Source organism: Panthera onca, chromosome C2 (genome assembly GCF_046562875.1).
Source record: "Panthera onca isolate mPanOnc1 chromosome C2, mPanOnc1 haplotype 2, whole genome shotgun sequence".
Taxonomy (NCBI): domain Eukaryota; kingdom Metazoa; phylum Chordata; class Mammalia; order Carnivora; family Felidae; genus Panthera; species Panthera onca.
The window spans coordinates 70,307-92,921 of NC_138347.1; the positions used below are offsets into that span (position 1 = coordinate 70,307).

The 22,615-nt window shown below is 42.7% G+C and overlaps 1 protein-coding gene across 2 annotated transcripts in view; it reads left to right on the forward strand.

The window, feature by feature from the left end:
* The window catches only part of LOC132684093 (uncharacterized), a 70,439-nt gene that overhangs the window by 39,286 nt on the left and 8,538 nt on the right, over positions 1-22,615 (forward strand). For both annotated transcript variants that reach the window (XM_078452635.2, XM_060640698.3), the window contains exons 4-9: positions 3,641-3,730; positions 8,579-8,705; positions 11,573-11,715; positions 12,338-12,540; positions 13,435-13,544; positions 13,702-13,843. In XM_078452635.2, the coding sequence (XP_078308761.2) occupies positions 3,641-3,730; positions 8,579-8,705; positions 11,573-11,715; positions 12,338-12,540; positions 13,435-13,544; positions 13,702-13,843 (815 nt within the window). The remainder of the gene's footprint in view (positions 1-3,640; positions 3,731-8,578; positions 8,706-11,572; positions 11,716-12,337; positions 12,541-13,434; positions 13,545-13,701; positions 13,844-22,615) is intronic.

Below are 22,615 nucleotides of genomic sequence, written 5' to 3' on the forward strand. Positions count from 1 at the left end.
CATAAAATATCTAGGAATAAATCTAACCAAAAAGGTGAAAAACCTATACACTGAAAACTATAGAAAACTTATGAAAGAAATTGAAGAAGACACAAAAAAAAAGGAAAAATATTCCATGCTCCTGGATAGGAAGAACAAATATTGTTATAATGTCAATACTACCCAAAGCAATCTACATATTCAGTGCAATCCCTATCAAAATAACACCAGCATTGTTCACAGAGCTACAACAAACAATCCTAGAATGTGTATGGAACCAGGAAAGACCCCAAATAGCCAAAGAAATCTTGAAAAAGAAAACCAAAGCAGGAGGCATCACAATCCCGGACTTCGACCTATACTACACAGTTGTAATCATCAAGACAGTATGGTACTGGCACAAAAGACACTCAGATCAATGGAACAGAATAGAGAGCCCAGAAACGGACCCACAAACATATGGCCAACTAATCTTTGACAAAGCAGGAAAGAATATCCAATGGAATAAAGACAGTCTCTTCAGCAAGTGGTGCTGGGGAAACTGGACTGTGACATGCAGAAAAATGAACCTGAACCACTTTCTTATACCATACACAAAAATAAACTCAAAATGGATGAAAGACCTAAATGTAAGACAGGAGGCCATCACAATCCTCGAGGAGAAAGCAGGCAAAAACCTCTTTGATCTTGGCCGCAGCAACTTCTTACAAAAGCAAACAAAAGCAAAAATGAACTATTGGGACCTCATCAAAATAAAAAGCTTCTGCACAGTGAAGGAAACAATCAACAAAACTAAAAGGCAACCGACGGAATGGGAAAAGATATTTGCAAACAACATATCAGATAAACGGTTAGTGTCCAAAATCTATAAAGAACTTAACAAACTCAACACCCAAAAAACAAATAATCCAGTGGAGAAATGGGCAAAAGGCATGAACAGACACTTCTCCAAAGAAGACATCCAGATGGCCAACCGACAACGAAAAAATGATCAACATCATTCGCCACCAAGAAAATAAAAATCAAAACCACAATGAGATACCGCCTCACACCTGTCAGAATGGCTAACATTAACTCCAGCAACAACAGATGTTGGCAAAGATGTTTGCACTGCCTGTGGGAATGCAAAAAATTAAAAATAGAACTACCCTACAACCCAGCAATTGCACTACTAGGTATTTATCCAAGGGATACAGGTATGCTGTTTCGAAGGGACACATGCACCCCAATGTTTATAGCAGCACTATCAACAATAGCCAAAGTATGGAAAGAGCCCAAATGTCCATCAATGGATGAATGGATAAAGAAGATGTGGTATATATATATACAATGGAGTAGTACTCAGCAATCAAAAAGAATGAAATCTTGCCATTTGCAAGTACATGGATGGAACTGGAGGGTATTATGCTAAATGAAATTAGTCAGTCAGAGAAAGACAAATATCATATGATTTCACTCATATGAGGACTTTATAAGGGAAGGGAAGGGAAGCAAAAATAATATAAAAACAGGGAGGGGGACAAAACATAAGAGACTCTTAAATATGGAGAATGAACACAGGGTTGCAGGAGGGGTTGTGGGAGGGGGGGGTGGACTAAATGGGTAAGAGGCATTAAGGAATATACTCCTGAAATCACTGTTACACTATATGCTAACTAACTTGGATATAAACTAATTAAATCAAATTTTTAAAAAATAGAAAAAAAAATTAAACACAAGCTGTTACCCTCCCCTCCTGAAAAGAAGGATAAAACCCTTGGAAAGGTTCATGAGTTATTACTCTAACCATTTGCAATGTAAATAAGCTTTTCTAGGGTAACAATAAGACCATTGTCTACATTTTTACAACCCAGGATGACCCCATGTTCCCAGGTCTCAGTAAGGTTTCCTCAGAACCCCTAAGTGTGCAGAAACATAAAAAATATTTTCTCTAAAGCCCCTCAAACCTCAAATCTATCTGGGGTTTCTGCCATCCTCCATGGGGGAGAACAGCCCTCATGCCCACCTTCCTGAGCTTTCTCAGGACCTCCCAGCATATAAGCTCTCTTCACTTCTCTCTTGAATCTTTACTCACATAGATTGGAGGCCCTCTCAAGTCTCATGGGCAGGGAGCTGTGCTGATGTCCTGTCACCCAGCACTGGCCAGGCTCTTGTCTTGACTAACCCATTAAGTCTTTCCTTTGTTGATGCCTGAGAACTTGGCCTTTGAAACAAAAATGTCAGGAAGAGTCCTCCATTTTTTTGTTAAATCACCTCTTCCCAAGGCATGCAGGGTTCTCAGAGTCCCCACCATGGGGACCAGACAGCAGGTAAAATGGGATATTTTGAGATGGAATGTTGTGAAGTCCTGTCTATTCCCACCACACAAGGTTAGTGCCTCTTCCAGGCACATCTCTTCCCATCCACAAGCTCATGTGTTCATATTCTTTAAAAAAATGAGCTTATTCATATTTGAAAATTATAAAGATAGGCAAAAATCACACCACCATAAATAACTTCTGAAAAGATTTTGATACTCACCTTCTTACACTCTCTTCTATGGTCAGTACATGGAAGTCACTCAGCACCTTAAACTTGGCACATACGTCCTTCCGCGCCCCCCCAACACCCCATCCCAGGAATGCTCTTTTCCTTCAAGCTAAACCACCTGCAGTCTTGAGGCCAAGCTCTGGCTTCTTGCCAGGGCCCAGATCCCACCTTCCTCTGTGAACTCTAGACCCCCAAAGCCCCTACATCTTGCTGTGAAATGCACAGCAGGCTGCATTGTGTTGTTTGTTCTCTGTGCTCCCCACTGAGCCTGTCTCCCATGTAAATTCTTTTCTCCTGGAGGTCAATGGCTGTTTGTCACATTTGGCTTGGGCTTAGATTTGGGAACATGTGTGTTCGATAAATACCGCTGAATAAATACAGTTTTCCTAATGAGCATTTGTTTGTAATTTGTACCTGGAAATGTTGGGGATGGGGAGTGGCTTTAAACTACAGGTATATGTTTCCCTGACATAAGTATAGAAAAATGTTTCCAACTGAAAACTTAAAATTAAAATGCATCTCAGTCACAACCAAAACCATGTCCTAAGATTGGATGCCTCCTTAGGATCTGCTGAGGAAATGGTTAAAAATGTATACTTTGCAAGTTTCTAATAGGGTGGCTCCCAGAAGGGGTTGGAGGATCAATAAGCACTTTTTTTAGCCACCTGTTGGGGTGAGACCAACATGCAGCCTCAGCTGATAGACAACAAGCAGTTTTTTCGTCCACTACAGATGAGAAGACTTCAATGGATTTGTGTAACCAAAGGGTGGGACCCACAACAGAGATGCAGAGGGGAAAACAGCCCATGTGCATGTGTATTTGTTTAATTCAGTTTGCAGTGTTCTCAATAGACTGAAGCTGGAATTTGGCTCTACTTTGATGCCTCACACACACACACACACACACACACACACACACACACACTGTGCCTTCTTTTGGGAGCTGGCATGAGTGAGCAGATATTTGTAACCAGATATCCCAGGCCCTGCTTTAAAAGTGACCATTAAGGGTATGAGTGGCACCAAAAGAAAGCTCACAGAAACACCTAACAACCCTGATCCCAGCCCTCGGGAGCTCCACAAGACAGAAATGAGGAAAAATCTGAACTAACTCTTCTCTGCCTCTCCCCAGGCCCTCAACGGCTTCCTCATGGCAGTTACAGAGGATGGCTATGTTTTATACGTCTCTTCCACGGTCCAGGACTACTTGGGATTTCATCAAGTGAGTGGTTTTATTTTTCAGTTGAAGAGTTTGGCAAATCTAGGGGGTGAGGCAGGGCCATGTAATGCTTGTCTACATGGGGCTGTAATGGAACTTTGAAGACCTGGGTCTCCATCTCAGTCCCACACATGTACGTCATATGTCTTTGACTGAGCCTTCCTAGAGCACTGGCTTCTTTCATCCAGTGGAGGGCATGGTAACCCATATCCTCTGAGAAGCAGATGCCAAGGTAGGATGAGATGAACAAGAGATTTCTCAGGAGAAAATCCTGGGAGGACCCAAGAGGGAGCAGGGGTTGGGGAAAGCAGGTCTGTCCCTTGGGCAAGAGACCAGGAAGGAACGGGGGTGGGTGGAAGAGTCTTCTACTGCAGTGCAGGGCCAGTGGGACCTCCTCAATCCAAAGTCATGCGGCAGGCAAGCTCCTCTTCTCCCAGGAACAGGCCTGCCTTGGTGTCCCTATCATGCTCAGTCACTGGCTGGGGGCAATCCGTAGGCATTGTGGCCCCAGCACAAACAAGTGGTACATCAAAGAGAGGCAACCTTACAATAACCTCAGTCAGAAACCTAAGAGGCACATTATCATGGCCATCACACTCACTTCTTGTGCTTCACAAGTCTACTCCTCCACCAGGGTTTGCGGAGCAAATCCTCCTTGGTTCCTATGAGCCTCTCTCCCTGGGGGAACCTCAAAAAAGAGAGGTGAGTGGGACAAACTCCAGCTGGTCTCAGGGTAGCACCTGGAACTCCTCTGCTCTCCATTCTGAATTCTTCTCACCCTCAGCCATCACCTCAGCACATCTTGATGGCTTAGCTAGAGGTGTGATGCAAACCTTCACTACTGAGGGGTCTGAGTCCCGGTATCCAGTGCCGTCATGGTCCTCACATCAGGGTGAAGGTCCATGGGGGCCAGATAATACCTGAAGTGCCAGCTAAAGTCTGGCTCACAGCAAACCCACAAAGTGTCAGGACCCACCCAGTGGTCATTTACCCATTCCATAAGCATGTAATTGGAATCAATCTAGTTGACAGCTGGTGTAACCCCCAGACTGGGTCCTTGGCTCATGGAGTGAGATATATCAAAATATAAAATGCCAAGGGGAAACCCCTGAAACTACCTGAAACTACCTGAACCTACCCCCAAACTGACTCCAGTCAAGATAGTAAATCACATGCAATATCATATCTCAAGGAGGTCATGGAGAGTGGTGCTGTTGGATAGAAGGTATGGTCAATATCTTACCATGGCATTGTAGGGCCCTTCCTCCTAGGGACCATGCCCCCTCTTCAGCCAGTGGATTTCAGATCTGAAATTTGTCTCAGGTCCAGAAACTGAGCAAAGGATTGTCATTTTTCATCAAGGTAACAGCCCCCAGCCTACTGACCCTCCTTCATTGCCTTTAATTGTAGATGTTAAGCAGCATCGTTGTTGGCTGCCCATCTCTTTTGCCCCTTGGGATGCCATGCTCTATTAACCATCTCCACAACTCCCTATGGTCCAAGCCCCCTTGATTATTTCTTCTACCTTGCTGGCCACCACTGTAATTGAAGCCTACAGGCTTGGTCAGTAATTGCTGCCATCTGACCTCTCTTACTTCAGGGCTCCATCATCCCTCCCAGTGGACATTCATGAGCCCACCCCAGTGTCTTCCTCTCCTACCATCAGCCCTGACCTGAAAAGAACAGTCACCTTACTACCAAATTTCTTATGATGGTGCCCCTCCAGTAGTGCACTCCTGTAGGCCTTGGTGTGTGGTATGTCCCTGGGCCCTCCCATGGTATGCAATCTCTGGTGGGTCTTCTGAACTGATGAATTGCATTCATTCCACCACACCCATTTCCCTCAGCCTTTTTGTCCCTTTCTCTGCCATCTGCCAGGACAACTCTGGTATTACCCTCTCACTGACCACTGGCTTTTTCCAGCCTCTAAGAGCCATCCCAGCATTTAGTTTGTCGCATCTTCTGAAGTTCCTGCAAGGGTGTAAAAATTGTATGTCCTAAAAATTCTGACCTGACCCTGGCAAGGAGAGTTAGCCGACTGTACAGCTCTCAGGAAGCTGAACAGGCCAAAGGGGAGCCCTCATGGCCAAGTTGCCCATCAGAGAAGTCCCGTCTCCCAGGAGCAGGCCTGCCTTACAGTTGCCGCCACAGTGGATTTTCGTGGGCAGCAGCTGGGACGTGTCTCAGTTATACTCCCTGCAGCTGGAGACCTGAAGGGCATTTTCATTGCTGATGCTGAGGGAAGACATTCCATGCTCCACACAACTGCCGTGCAGACTGAAAAACAGCAATGCTTGTGCAAGTGCATTGCTCACCAAGAATACCATGCTGTGTAAGGGGTTCATAAAATGCCATAGCAACAGAAGGTTTTCTGAAATCGAGGCAATAGGAAGACTCAAAATCCCTCCATCTCCATTCCTCACATATTCCCATGCCCACCTTGCACTCATGGATGTGCGCAGCATACCCCACACCAGCTCTGGACTTACGCCTCACTTGTGATGAAAAGACACTTGCTGAGAAGTTTTACGGTCTTTTCACCTTTCCTTTAGAAAAAATGTCAGTCAGTACCATTATGCTGTATCTGATTTTCAGCTGAGAATCTGAGAAGGAGTTTTATTTGTCAAAGACAGACCTGAGGCCTGAGCACTTGCCACACCCACACTGTCAGCATCGAACTTTCTGCCTCCTTGCCCTTGCTGAGGACAAATGTGATGTGAGGGAGGGTTCAGAGATAGGGACCCTTATAAGAAGACTTTACAAAAGAAAGAAAAAAATAAACTTGGCTAAAGCCCTTCATATCCAAGAAATGCAATGGGTTTCTCTGTCCAGTGTGGTTAGGGGAGGCAGGGCTGCCCTGCTGTGATGCCTTTCCAGTTCAGAACCTCCAGGGGCAGTGAAAACAGCTGCAGACAGAATGACAGCAATGTGGGTGAACAGGAGAGAAGTCAGGGTCACTGCCTGTGGCCTCTGCCTCTGTGCACAGCTCTCCCACACCAGTGCTGTGTATGGCTTTTAGAGTTCGACCAGGTAGAAGCAGGGAGCACGGATGTGTCGGGTGCTGGGCACTGTCAGAGCACTGTTGCATTCCTCCATGCTGTCTGTTCTGTTTTGCCCTGGTGGTCCCCTGGAAGCCCACCTCCCTTGGCCTCAGCCCCCATGCTGCCATCTCTGTTATTTCCCCTCCAATCTTCATGCCATTGGCCCTTCACCTCCTTCCAGCCTGGAGGCCCATACAATGTCTCTGTCCTTTCATCAGCTAAACCAGACGCTTGTAAATATTTATCACCATGCCATGTGTTGGGATGGATATGCTCCTGAAAAGTTCATTTTCCCTGAATTTATTGCAGAAAATGGTTATATACAACAGGTTTCTAAAGATCATGCTTTGTGTGGGTTCAGAGATGCAGGGGAAGAGTGAAGAAGAATAACTTATTTGGGGTAGAATTTGGGCCAGAAAAACTTTTTATTGCTGACAGAAAACTTTCAGCTGCACTTAATTCCTCTCAGAAGATCAAGAATAATCCCAAACTATACTCAAATAAAACATAACTTAATAAATTATTCACTACAAGCAACAGTAGAGACACTCATTACCTTTCTTACTTTTTTAATGTTTATTTTTGTCAGAGAGAGAGAGAGAGAGACAGAGAGAAAATGAGTGGGAGAGGGGCAGAGAGAGACAGAGACACAGAATCTGAAGCAGGCTCCAGGCTCAGTGCTGTCAGCACAGAGCCCGACATGGGGCTCAAACCCATGAACCATGAGATCATGACCTGAGCTGAAGCTGGATGCTTAACCGACTGAGCCACCCAGGCGCTCTGACTTATTACATTTTTAAAATTAAACCTGCTTGATTTACAAGGAATACAGTAAGATTTCTCAAGGCAAACTGGCTTGAAAACAATTTAACATTCTCCTTATGTGTAAAATATTTGCAAAATCTGTATGGGGATAGGATACCTTAAATTTTGTTCACATTCAAGTCACTACATTGCCAAACCCATTTCCTTTTTTTTTTTTTTTTTTTTTTTTTTTTTTTTTTTTTTTTATGTTTCCTTAGTTATTTTGAGATAGCGAACAAGCAGCGGAGGGGTACAGAAAGAGAGAGAATCCCAAGCAGGCTTCACATTCAGCCCAGCACGGGGCTCCAACCCACGACTATGAGATCATGCCCTGAGCTGAAATCAAGAGTCAGACACTCAACCGACTGAGCCCCCTGCCTGCAGTGCCCCTGAGCCCATTTCTTTAGAGTGAATACATTATATAATGTATAAATACATTAGCATTTATATTCACTCATCTCCTTCAACAAATGACAGAACAAACTTGGCTCTCCCTGGAAATGAGATTTTTGTTCTAATCCAGTTTAATTTTGTTATCCAGAAGAGCTCAACATTCTCCTTCCACAGAACTTTAAGCCAACTCTCCAGGGCTATTCAGTAGCTTCCAAAGGGTGTCCCCACCTCAGACATCTCCCTGCTAATGACCTGTGCCTTGTCTGCTAGACAGTCATTCTTCCCTTGGCCCCAAGCACTGCCACCCCTTTCAAGAGAGGATACAGACATGGCCTCCAACACCATGGGAGTGCCCACCTCATGGATGTTTTCGGGGTCTGGGGACAGCAGCAGCCTGATAAGATGGCTGTACAAAACCAGAGAAGGAAAACAGAAACAGTGCACCAACCAGACCCAGGATGGGGAGGGACAAAGACAGGTGAGTACACGATGCCTGGAAGGATCAGAGGTGCTAGACATGACTTAGGTTCATTGGAGGTGAACAGGTCATACCTGGCCTCAGGAAGGAAAGAAGCATCCCCTGGAGTGTGACACTGCCCCTTGGTCTTTGCAGTCAGATGTCATCTATCAGAGTGTGTTCGAGCTGATCCACAAGGAGGATAGAGCCATGTTCCAGAGCCAATTTCTCTGGCCTCCAGATGCAGCACCTATCAGCAGAGAGGGAGAGCAGGACAACCACCGTAAGTCAGGAAGGCTTGGGGGGAAAAGGGCAAATACAAAATCAATCCTCTACATGTGTTTCAACCCGGTATACATGTGTTTCTTCCATGAGGAAGAAATTAGATAAGGAAGTCAGGCTTTCTCACTCAGAGGTAGATTTCATTAAGCACTGATCGAGCCCTCACTAAGTCCCACGAATATGAGGGAAAGAGAGGAGGAAGGACTGCAATCACGAATCAGGTAGTGTGCGTTGGCACAGGACTCTACATCTCATATCTGTGACCTCATCTGATCCTCCTAGGAACTGGAAACTATGCATGAGGCATGAGTACCTGTTGATTTTACTACCAGTAGGAGGCAGGGAGGGATTTTTGATGATCTTGTTCACTGATGTATTCCCAGCGCCTGGAACAGTGTCTGAGACAAAGTAAACATTAGCTGCTTGAACAAATGAATGTTCAGATGAAGAGAGTGATGCTTGCCCAGATGGACCCAGTTGGTGAGTGATAAGACTCATGCTGGAGGAAATATCCACTTGCCCAGGCAGGTGCATCCTCTGAACAATGATCAGGCTGGCACAGACTCATATTTGTGTATCTAGTGAGTATACAAGTTAGGTGGCCATTATGGCCATAACGTGTTACTCTGCCAACTGGTGGGAAACCATAGGCAAAAGGCAATACTGTCCTTTACAAGTAAATGCCATTTTGTAAATCCAATACAGGACCCCTCTCCAAGGATTTAGAGTACACTTAATGCATCCACAGAGGATGCAAAGAAAGGCTCTTCTGTGCTTTGTTGTGACGGATGGTTAGAAAAAAATAAAATACTCAAACAGAGGCTTCAATTAGGAAAAAAAAAGTGAATCCATGTGCCAATATTTGCACACTAACGACATCCTTTTTGTGGTAGATAACCAAAAGTATTAAGCAAGAATAAACTTACAAGGCTGACTATAATATATGGTTGTGTAAATTCGTAAGATACAGCTTTAACTCAACTCAGCTTTGGCTGCTGTGATTTTAGTCCATCTCTCTTCAAAGCCTGCTCCTACTTCAGACATTCGGCACAAGATTCTGTCTTACCTAGCCATAAATCCAGCAGAGTAAAGTTACTTATCACAAAATAGGACTTCACTTTTTTTCTTTCCCATAAGATTATCAGCTCATTGAAGGGAGGAACTTTGTCCTCAGCATTGAGCTTGGACCTCTGTGCGGGCTGTTTCTGTGTCTCCACCCATGTCCGTGTTGACTGGCTAGGGTCAAAAGAGAAGGGAACATAAGTGTGAAGCTCAGACTTTTGTACACTGCCTGACACTGCCAAGTTTGAATTATGTCCCTAACAATGGATAGCCTGGAATTTTGCATCTAATTTCATGTTTTTAAATACTTTTTATACCCTTATACCTCTGTAGTAGCAGAAACCATATAGAAGTCTACCTATATATTTATAACTATATGCGTAATTTTTTCAAAATACAAGCAAAATTTTAATGCAGTGCTATAAACATGGAAGAAAGATATCTGAAGACCACCCAACTAATCCAAATTCAACTTGATGTGTGCTTTATACATGTGTGTATATGTTCTAACATTTATTGATGGTGTACCATGTGCTAGGGGTTTTATTAAAGATTACAAAAGTAGTAAAATTTATCAGATCATAAACCTGCCTTTGTTCCTCCCTAGACTGCTACACTTTATTCTTCTGCAGAAGAATAAAGTCCAGACAAATCAATTTTCATGTGACAAAGGCAAAACCATTAGCACAACTATAATCATACTTGTCAGGTTGAGAATTATAGCAAAAGATAACAAATTTGGTTTTTGCCTCTTTGACTTTCTAATGAATCTTCAATGGTACTTTTGTATTTAACCCAAAAGTTTGTTTTTTCCTTTATTATCCTTTGCAAAGGATACAAACCCCTAGGACAGGGAAGAGAGCAAGCTAAACCAGCACTCCAAAACGAGTCAAAGTGGCATCCTTTTTTACGGATAAATGGAGGAGGGCAGTGCAGGTGCAAGAAATAGCATGGGTGCAAAGTCCCTGAGGCAGAAGTGGACTTGGCATAGATGAGGAATGGCAAGGAGGACACTGAGAAGGGCACAGACAGAGAGTGAAAGGGAAACTGGCAGGTGACTGAGTGGGAAAGGGGTGCAGGGGTACAGGCCACTATAGACTTTGAGGTAGGAAGCCACTGGAGAGTTCTAAACAGATAGTTGACATGATCTGACCTGTATTTTAAAGTTATTCTGGCTACTGAATGGAGAACAGACTATAGGGGCAGGGGGAGAAGCAGGGACACCAGTTAGAAGGCTATGGAAAAGTTAAAACAAGAAAAGAAAAAAATGACGAGAGTAACAGTCAATGTATAAAGGTTACAATGTGCCAGGCACTATTCCAAGTGCTTTACATATATAAATGTAGTTCTCATAACAACTTTCTTTAAAGAGAGATAAGAAAATTTGGGCCAATAGAGTTGTTAAATAACTTGCCCAGATTCATACAACAGGTCTGGGTTCAGGGTCTGTGCTGTTCTCGGCCTAGACGGTCTGCCCAGCTGATGAGAGACTGGCCAGCACAATAGAGGTATAAGTGATGAGAAGTGGTTAGTTCCAAGGTGTATTTCAACAGTAGAGCAAATAGGGTTCCTGGATATGTATGTTATGTACATCATCTCATTTTTAACTTGATCCTCATGACACTGGAAAGCCAGCTTGAGTGGCTAATCAAGGTCATCCTGTCAGGCAAGGCCAAGGTTCACTGGGCCACAGGGCTTATGATCCCACATTCTCTCCACCCACCAGCTTCTTTCAGAGCTACAAATATTTTGGCTCTGTGGTGAAGAGTGTTCTAATAGAGCTTCCTCACTTTTCTGTCTTCCCAGCTCTGCCTGGAGAGAACTGTCTCTCACTTAATGGCACCCCCACTGACAGCCTGCAGCATCAGCCCTTGGAGGACCCCTCCTATCTGGAAAGAAGTTTTGTCTGTCGGTTCCGCTGCCTGCTGGACAACTCTTCTGGGTTTCTGGTAATCACGCTATCCTTACAGGCTCAGGAACTTCCTACAACAGAGCATGGCTCTGCTCAGATGGAACACTGCCCAAGGGGTGAGCCAGGCTTCCTCACCGTCCCAGGAAGGGCCATCTGGCCTTCAGCTCACTGCCATTTCAGAATCCCAGGTTGTCTTTTGAACCTTCCTCTGCCTGGTTAAGATATGGGACATGTTTACTTGATATTTAGTTACACCTGTTACCTACAGTACAGTCCTCAGTGGAGATCCCTGGTGAACTCAGGATGTTAATATACACCTTCTTCACCATCCCCCAAATCAGCTAAAAGTGCCTATCAATTCCTGGAATCATACACCCTCTCACAGCTCAATCAACTCTGTGGCTCTATGAAAAAGGCTGTGTGGGTCAAGGACCTAAGGGAGGATGGAGAAGCCATGAAAAGTGATCAGGGCCAGATGGGCAGAGCAGAATGAGAAGGCTCCAAGCCTGCACACACCTATACTGAGGAGTCCTACCTGTTCAACTACAAGGAGGATACTGGACCCTCTGAATTCCATAAAGGGAAAGTTGTATCAACTGTTTTAGCTACTTCACATCCTCTTCTGTCTTCTCATTACATTTGGGGTCTGCTTTTTCTAGGAGCTGAATTTCCATGGCCATCTTAAACTCCTCCCTGGGCAGAACAACAGATCAGAAGATGGCATCCTCATGTCTCCTCAACTCACCCTGTTTGCCATTGCAACACCTCGCCAGCCACTCACCATCCTGGAGCTCCAAAACAAAACATTTCTTTTCCAAACAAAACACAAATTGGATTTCACACCTATAGCCTGTGATTCCAGGTACAACCCTCTGACCAGAAATCGTGACTCCTAGGGAACCAAGAGTGCTTGGACACTAGTTCCTAGTTACTAGTTAGCCCAAATCCTGAATCTAGAACCAAAGGCAAGGTAAGAACAATTGGCCAATCCTGTCCAAACAGGTCCTGTAATGTTAGTTTAAAAGATGCTGCTTATGGGGGCGGTGTAGCAAACCTTCCATGTGGGAATATGGGGTTTAGGTTAGTGTGATGCAGAGAACAAATCCTTAGTGATACTTTTCTCCCTCTTAAAGACTTCTAGTAACTAATCGTCGTGAACACCCAAGAAGTCCCACTATAAAAAGTCTAATTTAGTTGGGTTTGACCCAACTTTTCCCAAATTTTATTTGGCCACTGAACCTTTCTTGGGGAAATCAATTAACATGCCCCTTAGAACACATTCTAGAAAGCAAGTGATTCAATGTGTTGTTACAACTATAATATGCACGTTTTATTTCTTACTCAAAGACTGGTCCTTAGCATGCTGGGGAGTCACAGAGCCCTTTGATGAAAGCTGTGGGACTTCTCCTTAACCAAAGTTCACTTGTTCACCCACATGAGTAACTGTAGGTACAGACAGACCCCTGTTCCACAGCGCAGGCAAGTAAGCACAGGCTTAAACAGCATTTTGGATTACAAGTGTGGTAGAAGTGTCCGAGACGATCCTGTCAGTGCGGAGCCCTCTTAAAGGTCCTGCTCCAACCCTGTGGCAGGAGGGGTACCCTTGCCGGACCTGGAGTGTCCTGGGGAAGACCGCTCCTGGGCGCTTCGGTGGGTGGGCACAAAGCAGAAAAGGCTGCAACGGAGAACTGTTAGGAGTTTGAGGGATGAACAGCAAGGCCGTAACGTAAAGGAGTGCGGTGTCTCCTCTGCACAGAGGCAAGGTGGTCCTGGGTTACACCGACAGCGAACTCTGCAGGAAAGGATCGGGCTACCAGTTCATCCACGCGGCCGACATGATGCACTGCGCCGAGAATCACGTGCGGAGTGAGTTCGGGAGGCGCCCTCAGGGCCCAACCTCGCCCCGCGGGGCTGGGGCAAATCCTCCCCCCGCCTGCTGCCCCCCCCCCCCCTCCTGCAGAGGGCTCCGAGGGAGGGCAGGTGCGCGTCCGAGCTCGGATGCGAGCGCAGGCTCTCTCTGCAGTGATGAGGACGGGCGAGAGCGGCCTCACGGTGTTCCGGCTGCTCACCAAGCAGGCCGGCTGGCTGTGGGTGCAGTCCAACGCCCGCCTGGTGTTCCGTGGCGGCCAGCCCGACTGCATCGTCGCCCGGCAGCGGGCCCTGACGTAAGTGCGGCCCCGGGGGACGGGGGCCGGGGTGGGCGTGGGGGGGGGGGGAGGGACCTGTCGTAAGTGAGGGCGCGACGTCCGCTGGGGCCCAGCGGCAGTGCGAAACCCGACAGAAATGAAGTCCTTGAGGTCCCCCTGTGAGGACCCTGTCGTAAAAGCAAGGTCCCGACGTAAGTGTAATCGTGCAACAAGACGTAACTAAAAGCCCGTATGGTACAACGAGATCCTTGTGCAGAGGACCCGATGCAAATGAGAACCGGAAGGGAGGGTCTGAAACCCTGCCTTGGGAGCGAGGTTTCCTCCAGCCTCGAGTTGGCAGCCTCTGAAGTCCACCCAGCTTTCAGGGGCCAAGTAAAGCTGCAGCTCATCTATAGTTGTTTGGCCGTAGACAGGACGCTCAATTCCCGTGGGCCTCAATCTCGGCCAACAGTAGGGTAGGCGGAGCACTCCACGAGGGGGAGGGGAGGCGCTTTGTGAGCACATGGGTTCAGTTCCATGGCTTCAGTCGGCCTTGTTCCCAGTGAGGCTGGCGGAGCCTAGGAGAAAGAGACTAGCGCAAGTATCCGTGTGTGCCTTTGGCTTTGTAATGGACTCGCCTGCTTCTGCTGAACAATTAGTGCAAGCATGTACATGCACACCTTTTTTCCCTAAAAGAACCACAAACAGGGCTTTATGTCAAATTCTCGTATTTGCCTGGGTCACCGATTCTCATATTCGTGGCTCCTTGGGCCTATACCAAAATGGTTGCTCATTATCAAGGCCCTGAAAACTGCTTACAGAGAATTCCCAGGTTCCTATTTACCCAGAGTTCAAATTCTGAACATAGAATCTTTCGTCAGCTATATTCAAAGGAAGTCACTGCTCCCCATTGCACTCTGCAAAAATCTGACCATGTGTCTCTCCTCAGAAATGCCATTCCTTCAGCCTGACTTCCCCACTTTTTTGCCACTTTTCTGCATTGGTAACGTGGTTTTTAGGGAAGAAGAGAATCAAAGCTGTCACTCTGTAGGCTCTCTTCAGTAGGGTACACGTTCTGGGTAACACAAATCTGCCACTCACGTCCAGAAGACCCGGGTTTCATGGCCACTTTCTCGTCTATCTGCAGCATACTTTGTGAGCCGAAATATGCATACAAACAAGAGGAGTCTAATTGTTACCAACATGTTAAGACCACGAAGTGTTCTCTTTCAGCATGTGAACTTACATGGCCAGACCCCATTTGGGTTGTATAACATAGATGGTCACAATTGGAAATGTAGGGAATGATGAAAGAGCCTAGATAAGTTATCTGGCCCAGGTCTAATTAGTGTCATATTTTGAACAGTGACCAGAAAGCCAGTAATGCCAAAATATGCCACACATAACAAAACGTTCCTGCTTTCTGAGCCTACAGCCTTCCTGGATCATGCTTAGATCACAGGAAATTATAGAACTGCATCAAATCACTTGGATTCTGAGCTTGATTTCACCCTGGTCTCAGATAAAGCACCTCGTAAATGTGCCTCAGTTTGCTGCCTTGCAAAAATAAGAGAGCTTCAGTATGCATTTTCTATGGCTCTTAGCAGCTCTATTACTCGTTGGCGTCACTAAGCCAGATGTTCAGAACCCAGTACTTTTGTTGAGTAATGTTGATTTCATTAAGTGTAAAAGTAATACATTCCCATTCTTGAAAATTTAGAAAATGAAAAACATTGCAAAAGTAAAATGAGAATCAGCTGTTATCCTACTACTCAAGAGACATTGTTGTCAATATATTGATGTATTTCCTTCAGGTATGTTTTGGCTCATATTTAAGTTTTATACTTGAAACTATATTCTATATATAGTTTTATATTCTGGTGTTTCCACCTAAGAATAAGTTGAAAGCAAGTTCTCATATCAAAAGTATCCATAAATATCTTTATGACAGTACAGTATACTCCTCTTTGGATACATCATACCCTTTTATTAAATATTGGAATTAGGGAGGGGTTTTTCCATTATTATGAAGGCATTGTGATGAACACTTTTGTATATAAATATCTGGCTGCTATTCTGATTTCCTTAGGAGAATTCTCAGGAGTGGAATGTTTAGGTCAAAGGGTTAAAACATTTCAAAGGCCCTTGATGCTATTATCAAATGGGTTTCAAGAAAGGTTGTACCAAATTATTCTCTGGCCAGTCTTACTGCAACACCGACTTTAGCACAGATTGTCCTAGCACCAGATAGAGCAATGAAGAAGCAAGGTGTCAAGAAACAAAACTATGTTAACATATGAAAAATTAATTGTTCAAATAAGAAGTGTTTTAAATCCACAGAACAGGACAAAGTAAGTGAGGTTGGGGCAACAGAGTAACCATTTGAAGGATAGGGAAAGTTAAATTATACCTTTTTACAATGAAAGGTATTTACCTTCATACCTTTTACAATGAAACTTTATCCACATTTGATTCTCTTTTTGTGAAACTTTCATGGAACAGTTCTGCTGCTGGTAATTTTTGCATCAGCCCTCCCATAAGTAACAGCTATAGTAACAGCTATAACTAAAACTTCTGGACAAAATATTATAAAACAACAACAACTAACCAGTCACTGGAGGATCAACACTTGAAAGAAGGGAATGGCACTGGGTGAGTTTCCTGGGTTTTACTGCTTTTAGTCTGAAGGAAGACTGCCCTTGGGCTCGGCAGGTTAACACCCAAATAGAAAATTTATGGTCTCGATGACATGAGAACTAGACAACAGAGAGTGCAGTGACCGCAGCAGCTGCAAAATGAAATAATAATTTCTAGTTTTTAACTTCTCTCTTCTAGAGAGAGAGCTGAAGAGAAAGAGCCCTCAAATTCTGTGAATAAACTTAGTCCAAATCCGCTCACCCCTGAACCATGTATGTGTGGGATGGATAGCCAACCTGAGGCCTAAAGAAACCAAAGAGATTCCAGCTGTTGCCCATCACAAGGGAAACAGAATTTGCATTTTCGGTCAAGTTCAACAAAGCAAAAACGTCAATGGTCTTTGGGGGAACGTGACAGAATAAGAATCTACAGTATATCATCACAATGTCCAGGATTAAATCCAAATTTACTTGTTGTTTGGTCAAGGATGCAACCCAAAATTACCAGATATATGAAGAAACAGGAAAGAAAGTTTCAAAACTAAAGGCAGTCACTGGAGACCAGCTCTAAGAAGGCCCAAACACTAGATAAGAATTTTATAGCAACTATTATAATTATGCTTATGGACATGAAAGAAAATATGCCTATGATGACTGCTATGATGAATTCAGAGCAGAAAAATAGAAACTATAAGAAACAAATGTTTTTCATCTCCAAAGTTTTATTTAAATTCTCATTAGTTAACATATAGTGTAATGTTGTTTTCAGGAGTAGAATTTAGTGATTCATCACTTACATATAACACCCAGTGCTTATCCCAACAAGTGATGCCCATCACCCATTTAGCCCATCTCCTACCCACCTCCCTCCATCAACCCTCTTTGTTCTCTATTGTAAAGAATCTCCTTTGGTTTGTTTCCCTCTTTCTCTTTTTTCCCCTTTGCATTTATTCATCCATTTTGTTTTCTAAATTACACATATGAGTGAAGTCATATGGTATTTGTCTTTCTCTGATGGACTTATTTTGCTTGACATAATACATTCTACCTCCATCCATGTTGTTGCCAATGGCAAGATTTCTTTCTTCTTGATGGCAGAGTAATATTCCGTGTGTGTGTGTGTGTGTGTGTGTGTGTGTGTGTGTATTCTTCATCCGTTAATCAGTGCACACTTGGGCTCCTTTCATAGTTTGGCTATTGTTGATAATGTTGCCATACGTATTGGGGTGCATGTGCCCCTTCAAATCAGTATTTTTGTGGCCTTTGGGTAAATACCTAGCAGTGCAATTGCTGGAGTATAGGGAAGTTCTATTTTTAACATTCTGAGGAATCTCCATACTGTTTTCCAGAGTGGCTGCATCTGTTTGCATTCCAGTGTAAGAGAATTCCCCTTTCTCCGCATCATCACCAACACTTGTTGTTTCCTGTGTTAATTAATTTAGCCATTCTGACAGATGTGAGGTAGTATCTCATCATGGTTTTGATTCCTATTTCCCTGATGAGTGATGTAGAGCATCTTTTCATGTGTCTGTTAGCTATCTGGATGTCTTCTTTGGAGAAATGTCTATTCATGCCTTCTGCCCATTTCTTCACTGGATTATTTGTTTTTTGGGTGTTGAGTATGATAAGCTCTTTATAGATTTTGGATGCTGACCCTTTATCAGATATGTCATGTGCAAATATCTTCTCCCATTCTGTAGGCTGCTTTTTCATTTTGTTGATTGTTTCCTTCACTGTGCAGAAGCTTGTTATCTTGATGAAGTCCCAATAGTTATTTTTGCTTTTGTTTCCCTTGCCTCTAGAGCCATATCTAGTAAGAAGTTGCTCTGGCTGAGGTCAAAGGGGTTGCTCCCTGTGCTCTTCTCTTGGATTTTGATGGTATCCTAACGTTTAGATCTTTCATCCATTTTGAATTTCTTTTTTGTGTCTGGTGTAAGAAAGTGGTCCAGTTTCATTCTTTTGCATGTTGCTGTCCAGGATTCCCAACACCATTCATTGAAGAGACTGTCTTTTTTCCATTGGATATTCTTTCCAGCTTTATCAAAGATTACCATATAGTTGTGGATCCATTTCTGGGTTTTCTCTTCTGTTCTATGTGTTCTGTTTTTGTGCCAGTACCATACTGTCTTGATGGCTAAACTTTGTAATATAGCTTGAAGTCTGGAATCATGATGCCTCCAAATTTGTTTTTCTTTTCCAGGATTGCTTTGGCTATTCAGAGTCTTTTGTGGTTCCATACAAATTTTAGAATTGTCTGTACTAGCACTGTGAAAAATGCTGTTGGTATTTTATTTTGTTTTATTTTAATGTTTATTTTTTGAGAGAGAGAGAAGGTGCAAGTGGGGGAGGCCAGAGAGAGAGAGGGAGACACAGAATCTGAAGCGGGCTCCATGCTCTGAGCTGTCAGCACAGAGCCCTATGCAGGGCTCAAATCCACAAACTGTGAGATCATGACCCGAGACGAAGTCGGATGCTTAACTGACTGAGCCACCCAGGTGCCCCAGTTGGTATTTTAATAGGGATTGCATTAAATGTGTAGATTGCTTTGGGTGGTATAGACATTTTAACAATATTTGTTCTTCCAATCCATGAGCATGGAATGTCTTCCTATTTCTTTCTGTCCTCAATTTTTTTTCATAAGTGTTCTATAGTTTTCAGAGTACAGATCTTTTACCTCTTTGGTTAGTTTTATTACTAGATATCTTATTGGTTTTGGTACAGTTATAAATAGGATTAATTTCTTGATATCTTTTTCTGATGCTTCATTATTGGTGTATAGAAATGCAACAGATTTCTGTACATTGATTTTATATCCTATGACTTTGCTAGATGCATGTTTCAGTTCTAGCAATTTTTTTGTGTGGAGTCTTTGGGGTTTTCTACATAGAGTATCATGTCGTCTGAAAATAGTGAAAGTCTGATTTCTGCCTTGCTGACTTGGGTGCCTTTCATTTATTTTTATTGTCTGGTTACTGAGGCCAAGACCGTCAGTACTATATGTTAAATATTAATGGTGAGAGTGGACATCGCTGTCCTGTTCCTGAGGAAAAAGGACTGTTCCTTTTTCTGTGAGGAAAAGCTCTCATTTTTTCCCCATTGACGATTATATTAGCTGTGAGTCTTTCATATATGGCTTTATGATGTTGAGGTATGTTCCTTCTATACCTACTTTGTTGAGAGTTTTTATCAAGAATGGATGCTTTATTTTGTCAAATGTTTTTGCCACATCTATTGAGAGGATCATATGGTTCTTATCCTTTCTTTTATTAATGTGGTATATCACATTGATTGATTTGTGAATATTGAACCACACTGCAGCCCAGGAATAAATCCCACTTGATCATGGTGAATGACTATTTTAATGTACTGTTGGATTCAATTTGCTAGTATCTTGTTGAGAATTTTTGCATCCATGTTCATCAGGAATATTGACCTGTAATTCTCTTTTTTAGTGGGGTCTTTGTCTGGTTTTGGAATCAAGGTAATGCTGGCCTTGTAGAATGAGTCTGGAAGTTTTCCTTCTCTTTCTTTCTTTCTTTCTTTCTTCTTTCTTTCTTTCTTTCTTTCTTTTTCTTGAACAGTGTGAGAAGAATAGGTATTAATTCTTCTTTAAATGTTTGGTAGAATTCCCCTCTGAAACCATCTGGCCCTGGACTTTTGTTGGGAGATTTTTTCATTACTGATTCAATTTCTTTGCTGGTTATGAGTCTGTTCAAGTTTTCTATTTCTTCTTATTTCAGTTTTGGTAGTTCACACGTTTCTAGGAATTTATCCATTCTTTCCAGATTGCTCAGTTTGTTGGCATATAATTTTTCATAATATTCTCTTCTTAAAAGATTTTTGAGAGAGAGAGAGAGCATGCAGGGTAGGGGCAGAGAGAGAGGGAGACAGAGACTCCAAAGCAGGCTCTGTACTGTCAGCACAGAGCCCAGTGTGAGGCTTGAACCCACGAACCGTGAGATCATGACCTGAGCTAAAACCAAGAGTCAGATGCTTAACTGCCTGAACCACCCAGGTGTCCCTATAATATTCTCTTATAATTGTATTTCTGTGGTGTTCCTTGTGATTTCTCCTCCTCATTTATGACTTCATTTGGGTCCTTTCTCTTTTCTTTTTGGTAAGTCTAGCTAGGAGGTTATCAATTTATTAATTCTTTCAAAAATCCAGCTCATTTCATTGATCTTTTCTACTACTTGTTATTGTTTCTATATTGTTTATTTCTGCTCCAATCTTTATTAATTTCCTTTTTCTGATGACTTTAGGCTTTATTTGCTGTTCCTTTGCTAGCTCCTTAAGGTGTAAGGTTAGGTTTTGTATTTGAGACTTTTCTTGCATCTTGAGGTAGACCTGTATTGCAATATACTTCCCTCTTAGGGCTGCCTTTGCTGCATCCCAAAGGTTTTGGACTGTTGTGTTTTCATTTTCTTTGGGGCTTCCATGTATTTTTTTTTTTTATAAGAAACAGAAAATTTGAGATAGTATCTAAAATAGAAAGCTCACTGGGTGGATTTAACAACAGATTGGAGATGACAGGAGAGTTTATGACCTGAAGCTAAATGAATACAATCATCCAATCAATAGAACAAAGAGGGGAAAAAAGATTGAAAAAAGAAATAAACAGCCTGAAGGATCTATGGGACAGTATCAAAAGGTCTAACATGTAGGTAAATGGAATGCTGAAAAAGAACAGAGTGGGCAATATATCTATATCTGTCTATCTGTCCATCCATCTGTGTGTGTGTGTGTGTGTGTGTGTGTGTGTGTGTGTGTGTATGTGCAAGCATGTGTCCATATGTTTGAAGAAATAATGACCAAAAACTTCCCCAATTTGATGAAAATTGTAACTGCAGATTCAAGAACCTCAGTGAATTCCAATCAGGATAAATACAAAGAAAACCACACCAAGGCATAGTCTTGTCAGATGTTGAACACCAAAGATAAAGAGAAAACTTTAAAGGCAATTTAAGATAAAAAGGACATTACATATAAGAAACAATGATTCAAATTATTGTGGACTTCTCACCAGAAACAATGGTGATCAGAAGACATTAGAACAATGTCTATGAAATCCTTTTAAAATTTGTCAACTCTGTATTCTGTGACCAGTGAACATATCCTTCAAAAATAATAGCAAATAAAGACATTTCTATTAAACAACAGCACCAAAAAAAAACCTAACAATTTATTGCCAGTAGACCTACAGTTTAATAAATGCTAAAGGAAATATGTCAGGCTGAAGGGAAATAATATCCACTAAGACCTTAAACCTCAAAAAAAGGAGTGGAGAGGATGAGAATGGTAAACATGTGGATAAATATTAAACATTATTTTTTTTACTTTTTAAAGAATACATACAACTGCTTACAGCCAAAAATAGAATATAATATGTGATTTATAACATATGTAGATGCCATATATGTGACATCACTAGCATAAAAGATTGGTTTTAGAAGCACATGGACTATACCATGGAAAGGTGCATGTTTTATGTAAGTGACACAGTACTAATTGTAAGTAGACAGTGAAATGTTGAAGGCGTATTTCATAAATTCTAGAAGCCATTAAAAATATAATGCAAAAGATAGAGCCAAAATCCATTATATAAATGAAAATTGATTTCTTAAAAAAGTAATATATCTAGGCAGGAAAGGGGTGGATGGGGGTAGGGGAAGAAGGGACAAAAAGAAAGTAAATAGTAATATAAAAGACCCCAATCCAGATATGTCAATAATTCCATTAAACGTTAATGGATAAAACACTCCAATTAAAACACACAGATTATCAAAATGCATTTTAGAAAGTGCACTCAACTATATGTCTTCTACAAGAGATATGTTTTTAAATAGTGTCACAAATAAGTCGGAAGGAATCAGATGTAAAATAAAACATATGTAATAAAAACAGTAAGCACAAGAAAGCAAGAATGGCTGTGTTCATGCAAAGTAGACTTAAAGACAAAAGCTATGACCAGAGATCTTCAGGTGAGATACCGGCTTCTCTAAAGGCCCCTCCAGTGATGGGGTTTCCTATGCCCATAGCATCCTGGTCAGCTTGTGCCAAAGGCACTCCTTTTAGGTCAGTTATCCTTTGTAGAGCTACAAATCAAATGGAGTCAGCCCAGCTGAAGGTTTTTCACTTTGCTAAGCATGATGTTACATGACTGTTGGGGCAGCCC